This window comes from Cyprinodon variegatus, unplaced genomic scaffold (genome assembly GCF_000732505.1).
Source record: "Cyprinodon variegatus isolate N-32 unplaced genomic scaffold, C_variegatus-1.0 Scaffold896, whole genome shotgun sequence".
Classification (NCBI taxonomy): domain Eukaryota; kingdom Metazoa; phylum Chordata; class Actinopteri; order Cyprinodontiformes; family Cyprinodontidae; genus Cyprinodon; species Cyprinodon variegatus.
This window is the reverse complement of record NW_015151349.1, coordinates 131,384-140,704: the sequence shown is the minus strand read 5'-3', so window position 1 is coordinate 140,704 and position 9,321 is coordinate 131,384. Positions and strand designations below refer to the sequence as shown.

Sequence of the window (9,321 nt, the reverse complement as noted above, 5' to 3'; positions counted from 1 at the left end):
AAAATTGAACAAATGTTTGCATAATTAATGATACATGGAGATGAGACCAAGTGAAATCAGCCACTGTACTTCCTGAGTAGATATGCAGCAAATAGGTTTATGCGATATAACATGATAGTTTTCAAAAATAGATTTACTTTAGTGACAGCAAAACACTTCTCTACAATTTTTATAGTAAGAAAAAAAAGAAACCAAATAAGAAAATAACTCTGGGGATGTGCTTACTGTCCATGTACCAGTCAACGTCTAACATTGTTCCATTAATGCCACAGCAGCTCATTTTAGCTGCCAGGTTTTCCACTTTGCATTTGTTTCTAGATGAAATGTTACATTTCCCCGTAACAGACCGAGCGTTTGGAGAAATCTAAACCAGTTGTTGCATCTCTTTTGAGATGATCTAAAACGAAAACACAGGAAACGGCAAAAGCACAGAATGAGAAAAAGAAATGGAGAAGAATTGAGCTCAGATAAAAAGATTAAAACGGTAACGTTGAGATTAAATGAAAGTTACATGAACAGATGGTTAAATCTGTTTAAGTTACTCCCTGCAGCAGATTTATCATTTATGTTGGTTTAAGTTAGTGATTACAGATTATGATGAAAGCTATGAAACACCTAAAGAAGCTAATTTCATCTCAGCATTATTTTCTCTCACCTGATGCTGCGTGCCTGAAGCTGAGTTTGGCTCTTGTACACAAACATGTGCAGCCGCTAACCTCAGATTGAGCGCTTTAAGAGCCTCAATCCTCCTGCAGTACGGTTACTGTATCCTGTCTACACTGGCAGCCGTAAATGAAAATGCTGATTCTCAACACATCAGCAAACGGAAAGTAATGGGAAAAAAAAATTATAAAATATTTCACATTTTTTTTAAATAAAGGAACTATCTGAACTATCTCCATTTAAATGGGCCCTTTAAATATTTTACACCAACATACAGAAAGTGACACAACATAAATAAAAACAAAATAGTTCAGTTTACAATATCTAACAAACCTTTAAATTTGACATTTTAACTTTAAATTTGTTTTAAAAAGTACAAAGGAACAAAATATTTTTTTTTTAATTAATTAGCTTTAAAATAAAAAAAAATATTTGGTTCTTAGCAGGAATAGAAATGTTGTTTATTTAGCTCAACCTGAGCAAAAACTTTTAAAGCGGCTTTATTCAAAAACAAATAATTTGTCAACCATTTTTAGAAGCAAAATCTCAAACCTTGCTTTGAACCATGCCGATATTAACGTAGATGTACTTTAACCAGAGATGCACTGATCCACTAGAAGTTGTAGTTTATTTGTGATCAGCAGGTAAAATTACCCCCCATTAATCTGATGCAGCAAAACTAAGAATTCCCACCATTTTTGGTCCACAAATGCACCAACAAGCTTATCTGATGCCCTTTTCTTTAGTTAAAAAACCTTTCACAAGCTTTCTGAGGGAAAATCTTCCAGTTTCTTTATTTCTTTTAGGATCCACACCTACTCTATATAGTCATATTTAACAAATTATATAATCCTGTTTTTTTTTTTGTGAAACATTTAAATTTACTTTTAAAAATGTCAACCTTTAAGCATTTAATAGACTTTTCCTTAAGCTTAGATTTGTTAATGGGTCTTATATAATATCCAAATCTGAAACCTGTTTTTTAGAAAAACATCCCAATTAAGGCTAAAAAACATCCATCTGTCTCATTAATCTAAATAAATCATACTGAATTGAGTCACTTGAATAAATCACTTTACAATGTATATATGAATATATTGAATATAACTGTAGATTATATTATATTATAAATATATAATATAAATTTGGATGTAAAAGAAAATTTCATTTTATTGTTGATGCAAGCAAAGAACATGTCTTATAAATGGAGAAAAAAAATGAAAATTGAAAAAAAGGTTTTGATCAAAATCTATTTTTCAGATTAAGTTTGTGCTTCGTTGTTGTGGTTTCATGTCATTTCAAATTATCTATGTTCAAATGTATTTTCTGTCTTTTATGAAAAACATTTTCCCAGATTTAATATTTTCAAATTTTAATTCTTCAAATTTAGAATTTTCTTCAGATTTAATATTTTCATTTTTTTCCTCCAAATTCCTGTTTTTCAGATTGAGTTTTACTGATTACATTCTTCTCATATTGTTATTCACTGATCGTATTGTTTTCACTTAAGGCCCGATACAAAGGCTCGCTCTTGAAGCGCACATTGGCCAATAAAAATGTTGCTAATGTTCAAGCAACTCCATAGAAACGCCTCTTCACTCCTTAGTTCAGAGGAAAGCCCGCCCCCATAGGTGAAGAGAATGCCGAAAGCATAATTTGAAAATAATGCAATTCATAAAACTCAATCCAAAAGACTAAAATTTATTTAAAAAAGGAAAATATTTAAATATAAAGTTTGTAAAACAAATTTTATAATATGCTTAAATAAAAAAATATTCTGAAAAAATGAACTGAAAGAAAAAACAAACTTATAAACCAGCAAGTTTACTCCAGAGCCCCCCCCCTTTTTTTTTTTAAATAATAAAGATTTTCAGTTTAATTTCTTAATTACATTTTTTTCAAATTTCATTTTTTTTAAATTTCCATTTACAAAATGATTTTTTGTTGTTTTGCATGCAACAATAATGGAACAAAACTCTCTCCATACAAATCTCCCAGGAATTGTCTGATTGATGCATCTCTGGTTAAATCAGGGATTCCTTTCATTCTCATCAGTGAGTTTATTTTAAAAGGCATCTTTACTTCTAAACACGTCTTTGAACCCCGACACCTACGCATCCTTAATTAGTATTTCCAGTGCATTCTAAGTTTGTTTTGCATGGCAGACGTTGCATCACATATGATCAGAAGTGTTCTGCTGAACGGAAATGAAGAAATCTGACATTTTTGGACATAAAGATTAAGGCTGATTTCTCAGTATGGCATAGCACGCTTGTTTCCCAAGATAAGTGCATTATCACCAGCTGCCCATGAGTGCCTCCAAAATATTAAACACTTATTTTGTGCACCTTTGCATAAAAAAAAAAAAAAATTAAAAATTTAAAAAAAAACTAAAGGTTTGACCTAAACTAAGTGCTATCGAGAGGGTCTGCTTATATTTATCAGCGACTGTGAGTCAGGTAAAATACCTAAATAATAATTTATCAGGCTTATTTAGCACAATAACAAACTATTTGGTCCCCAGCAAACAACTCCAAACATACTGTGACTAACAGTATGGATGGATGGATTATAGGGTCATTAATATATATTATTTGTGTTGAAAAATAAAATATAGCTACATATGAAGAGCAGTGTGCAGCAGCTTAGTGGGTTTGATGGATACCCACATCCAGGCACCACTGGCTCATTTATAGCTCTGATTATCTACTGGAAATCATCTGTTCTCAGCTGTAGAGTGCTGTTGTCAACCATGTTTTCCTTCTCTTTTATTTCAGGCTTTCAGGGCATTTTTCTCCCTCTGCTACACCCGCAGATCATTTAGTACACGCTGCTGTCCAGGAAAAATGATAAAGCATTGAAGCATTTGGCCGTTTTTTTCCGATTCCATCAAATTCTGTTGGTGCATTAAGGACACTTTAGCAGGAGTCAGACACTGAGGGCTGAAGAGAAGGTAATACTGGCCAAGCTTCAGCGGTCCCTCTAGTCTGCAGTCAGACTGCACCGGGCGTCCTACTATCTCTCAGCCTGCGGTTCAGCCTCCATGTCGGTCAGTAAGTACATGTCTGTGTGGTGCAGCATCTGGAGGAAGGAAAAACAAACTATGGTTAGTTTATTTTTTTTTTTAATACAAGCAAAATAAATGTATCATCCATGAGAAATTAAAAATAAATCAGCTTTTAATCATCTTTTTTCTGATTTTTAATTGATTCATTTAAAATGTAATTAAATAAATACATTTAGCCTCTGCAATGTTAAAAAATGCAGTGTTATTTAGGTGGCATTTATGTTTAGGTTACAAAATTCTTGATCAAACAGAAAGGTTTAATCAGATAGATATTAACAGGTATGCTGATAAATGCTAGAATCACAGCATATTTATAATAATATTTACTGTTTCTGTTGCACATAAAATTGTTTGATTTGATCATCTAAGGACCCGGAAACATCTGTAGAGAACGTCACAGTGCTTGATTTTAATAGTATGTGGATGTTAATCATCGGTAAATCATGTCTTTTAAATTTGGTTTTTGAAGAGCAGATTATCTTACCTTGACAAAAAATGTAACTTTAAAATCTGACCCTTTTCCCATATTAAATTGAAATAAAATTCAAAAATCAGTCATCTTTTTTTTTAGTGGCCCTTATCCTCTTCCGTACCATTCGGGCTTCTTCAATACATTCACATTAAAAGGTGTTGGCATACTAAGGCTTCACCTGACCTCAGGTCAAATCATTGGAGTGCAGGAAGTTTGTTGGATCCCTGCTGCTTCGACTTGTGTTCAAAATCTCATGTGGTGGTGTTTCTAAACCCTAAAAAAAACGATAAACCTTTGCTAGAGCTGCAGAAATATTCATACCCCTTGAAGATTCAGGTTTAAAGTATGATTTTCTGCTGATAGTGTGGCAACAACATTTGAGTGGACAGAATCTGACAGACTGGAGCTGCACTGAATCTTAAAGACAGAACCTTCCATGTAAATAAAACGCTTCATTCAAATCTACTATGGAGTTCCACAAGGCTCAGTGTTTAAGTCCTCCACTTCAGTTATAATTCAGCGCCTCCTCAAGGATATTTTTCAATCAATTTCTTTAAATAACAACTACAATTTGCGTTGTAATCGAGATTTCAGTACAAACCGTTCATCCGGGAATGATTTACCGAGGCCACGCATGCCACAAAAAGCTGCAGTTGCCGCTTTCTTTGGGCTGCCAGGGGCCCCGCCACGAGGCGGTTCCCGTATAGCACTGCCTTTTCTCAGTTCCAGTCATGTCTGGGACTTTGCTTGTATGAAAGATGTTTTTAGAAAAAGTAATCTAAATGATCAGAGGATGATTTTTTGTCATCAATGTCGTTTTGTTTTTTTTAATCAAACAAACACACACAAATCCCTAGTTCATTCAATTAAGGCAGCTATAGTAGATTTAATATTAATATTTGATGGAATATATAAATGATCTCCTTAAAATAAAAACAATATCCGTCAACAAGAATAACAAAACAATGCCTTGGTTTCTAAAATGAGATAAAGCTTTAACTAATAACAAACTAAATCTGATCAAATTGTTTAATTTTAACATTCAATCTTATTTGGTACATCTCTAATTCAAGTTTCACTAAAACTGAAACCATAAATGAACCTCAGCAGAATAAATCCTTGGTTTGCAGAGCGGTAACAGATAATCATTGGGATCCTGGTGTCAGCATCATAATGTGGGATCACTTTTCTTTCCCTAAAAGAAGGCAAATCAAAAAAATACTGGTTTGTTTTAGCCCAGATCCTTGAGAATAATGGAGAAATGGTAGCCTGAATGATTACAATGATCACCTGCATTATCAGAGAAAGGCTAGGGGGTCCATTAGAGGGCTGCAGAGTCAAGAATATAAATTCCTGGAAAAGGGGACTAACTGAATTTTGCACACGATGTGCATCTTCAGCCTGTTAGTTTAAGGTTGTTCACACATATGCAGCCAAGTTACTATTAACTTGGGGGGAAAAAAAATGGCTCCATGGATTTTATTTTTCAGTTAACTTTAAAGTAATTCAACATGATGGATTTTTTTTACCCAAACTCACACTGCAAAAACGATCTAGAAATAAGTAAAAATGTCTTTAATTGAGTATATTTACCCTTAATTTGAGTAGGTAAATAAGATGATTTGCCAATGGAGTGAGCATTTTTACTCTTAAAAAAGGTTATTACACAATATGCACTTGAAATAAGACAATGAAATTTTTTTTCTTTGTTTAAATGTAAATTGTCTTGTTCCATTGCCGAAGTGTCCCACTTACCTCCTAAATTCAAGAACAAATGCACTTAATTTAAGAAAAAATGACTTATCGAGATTTTAGTTTTTTCCAGTGTGCATCGGGGTTGTGCACATTTACGATACTCAGTTCAGTTCAGTTTATTAATGTAACGCCAATTAAAAACAAAGGTCATCTCAAGGCTCTTTACAGAGAGAGTTCCATCCAGTCAGATTGGTAAACTGCTGGAGGTTTCGTCCCGTTAAAAGGAAGTTTTTCCTCTCCACTGTCGCTACAATGCTTAGTGTGAGAGATTGCCTTCGAGTCAATGAGTCGATGCAATCAACTGGTTTTCCTAAGTTAGAAAACTTTGAATCAATTTGACTGGATGATCTGGTGAACTGTAAAGTGCCTTGAGATGACATGTGTTGTGAATTGGCATCATATAAATAAACTGAATTAAATTGAATTTAAAAAAGGTTTTTTATCTAAGGAAAACCAGTTTATTGCTTTGAGTCCCTGACTGCAGAATAGCTTCTGTATGGAGAAAACATTCAGTTTTAGACACTAAGACAGAAGACTCCAACACATGTCCACATATCCACAGTTAGCTTTTATTTGGGACACATGGTTGTGCTTCATCCAGCATGGCAGAACAGCAGAAATGAGGAAAATGCCACACAACACCTTCAGTGTACATCACTACCTTTTTCTGGAACACCAAACTGTGTGAGGTGATGCCAACAGTGAAGAAACCCCGAAACACATTTGTTTAACGTAGAAGAAAAGAGCTTAAAATGTTTAAATCTGAAGCTGAGTGCGGCTTAAGATTACAGAGAGGAAGGCCCCTCCGCGTGACGGTAAATCCTGAACGTAACCCAGATCCCTAACTGGGCCTTTAACACTGCGCTCCCATCTCTCACCATCTCCACATCACTTGGATATTGCTCAATTTAATGCTTTGTTATACTATCCTATTAAAAATAAAAGCACTTTACTCAGATTGTTCTGGAACCAATTCAACTCCATTAAATTACAAAAATGAAATTACAAAATGTGAAAAAGATTTAACCTTTTTACTCTCCATACCCAATAATGTTTTACATCATTAAAATACTGCAAAAGATCAGCATCACCGGTACTTTCCTCATTTAAACCAATCACAACTATACTAGGACAACATTTGAAATAATTCTTCCAAACTATAAATGGGAAAAATTACATTTCTTTGTCTTTTTTCCTTCCATTTAAATTTTTTTTCCATGTTTATTTCTGTTATTCATTGTTTAATATCCAAAGCTTTGAAATATCTACAGTGAAACAGATCAAAAAAAGTACACAAACATCTTTAAAATAGACAATTCAAGATAGAAAAACAACATTTCCTATAAAGGTTTCACATAAACACACATTAATTATGTGCGTTTAACCTCAATCTTTTATATAAATTTCACAGGATGGAGTTTTGTTAGGTAATGTTAAATGTTTGGTTTATTAATCTAAAAAGATGTGATAATAAAATTTATAAATTATCTATTATTATTCTCTCTCTCTGTATATATTTTTTTCAGATACAAACCTACTTCCATCATACCAGCATAGCAATGTTAAGACCTTTTATAGGGACAAAAAAAAAAACCCAACATGAATATACACACATATCAAGAAACATCTACATGGCCAAGAGCTCAAGGTGCTTAGAAATTTACTCCTTAACCTGAGAAATCCCTCCTATAAAAGTTAAAACTCTAACATGCAACAGTTGACTTATGGATTATTGAGGCACTAAAAAACAACAGCAGTCAGAAAAAACAAACAAACCTGTATAAGCAGTAAAGTTAGTGGAGACTGAACCCCCTAAAGTGCCTGAGGATATTTTAAAGAAACCATTTTGTAAATACTGACTGAAAATGAAACTCTGCTTCAGCCTGATATGATATAAAATCCCCACCGTGCAAAGAGGAAACACAAAACAAAACAAGCGTCGTATCCTGATGCATATCAATTAGATGGAAGTCTTTCAGCCTTGTTTGCACGCTGGAGCAGAGTCAGTTTATAACAGAAACAAAAAAACATCAAAGAACAGGCTGGATAGCATTTGGAGCAAAAATTTAAACAATCCATGTTTATCATCAAGTAACAATTCTAAAATAGCAGATGCAAGAAAACAAACAAACAAAAAAAAACAATGTGATGTTTCACTTGGATAAAACAGCAGAGCACAGTGAGGTAGTCAGGGTGAGAAATAAACTGGGAATGAACTCCTTTATATATGCAGAATAAATGTTCCACTTAATTTGATTTAAAAGAAGGAATCCAGGAAGTTTTGCAGGAACTAAACTTACTTGAAAGCACATTATCTTTTTGTCTTTAAGATATTGCTTATTATATTGTGAGAATGTTGTGCTGCTAATGGCTGGTGTCTGTTTCATATTGCGCTAGCATTAAAATATTCAAGCAGCTGGTGAAACGGTTCATCAAAGAAAACTGATTCTGATTTGAGTTATTTCATTAGATTCTGTCTCTTTTTCCCATTTTCCATCTGGATGGAGTGTAACGCTGCTCCACGTTTTGGAGTCTTTGTTGTAATTAGAGACATTAACCTGCATGTTAGCTAAATCCAAGGTAATTTTCACAGATTTTATATAAACGCTGCTTTCTTGTAAAAATGCTGCTTTAGATCATGACACAATAATAAATCTCTTCTAACTAACGTCTGGCTCAATTATGCTGATGTAGTTGCGATACGTCCTAAAAAAGCATCAGATGTTGACATCCAGCCCAACATGGAAACAACATGGGAAGAGCAGAGAGTCTGACTCCAAAATCCTACGTGAACCTAAATTAAGTCCTGGTTGTGTGCAGTGTTCCCTCAGAGGTAAGAGTCATGCAGGCGGTTAATGTGTTGTTGGGCTTTAGGAGTCGTATTCAGAGCGCTGCTCTATGAGCACAGCAGGTCGATTGCTTACCCTGCTGCCACAGTCCAGGCAGGAAACGCCCAGGGCGACCAAACAGTGCCAAGCCTGCAGACAGCGAGAGAAAGGAAAGAGGTCAGGATCCCATTACTAAAAAACTGCTTGTTAATCACAGCAGACATTAGCGGGCATCCCTGGTAAATATATGTTGATTCATTATTAGTTACAGATGTACAATATCATAGTTATGGGAAAATACAGCCTTTAATTTAAAAACCAAGACTTTCACATAGAATATAAATCCCTTTCAAACACTGTTGGCATAAAAAAGTGAGTGAATAAAGTGAATGTGATTGGTTGCTTATCCAGGGGTCGGGATTGTTGTGGCAGAAGGTTTGTAAGTAGGTTTGATTGTGGTTGGTTTATCAGAAGCATCTTGCTAACCAGTTAGCAACTTAGTGCTAGTAGGTTCCCAATGGGACATTCCATTGGGA

At 34.3% G+C, this 9,321-nt stretch overlaps 1 protein-coding gene across 2 annotated transcripts in view; it reads right to left on the bottom strand.

The window, feature by feature from the left end:
* Positions 1–3,071: 3,071 nt before the first annotated feature.
* Positions 3,072–9,321, bottom strand: part of LOC107099681 (natural resistance-associated macrophage protein 2-like) — a 38,646-nt gene continuing 32,396 nt past the window's right edge. For both annotated transcript variants that reach the window (XM_015397904.1, XM_015397903.1), the window contains exons 15-16: positions 8,882–8,935; positions 3,072–3,744 (exon numbers count right to left, since the gene is read on the bottom strand). In XM_015397904.1, coding sequence (XP_015253390.1) covers positions 3,679–3,744; positions 8,882–8,935 — 120 coding nt within the window. In that variant the 3' untranslated portion in view covers positions 3,072–3,678. The remainder of the gene's footprint in view (positions 3,745–8,881; positions 8,936–9,321) is intronic.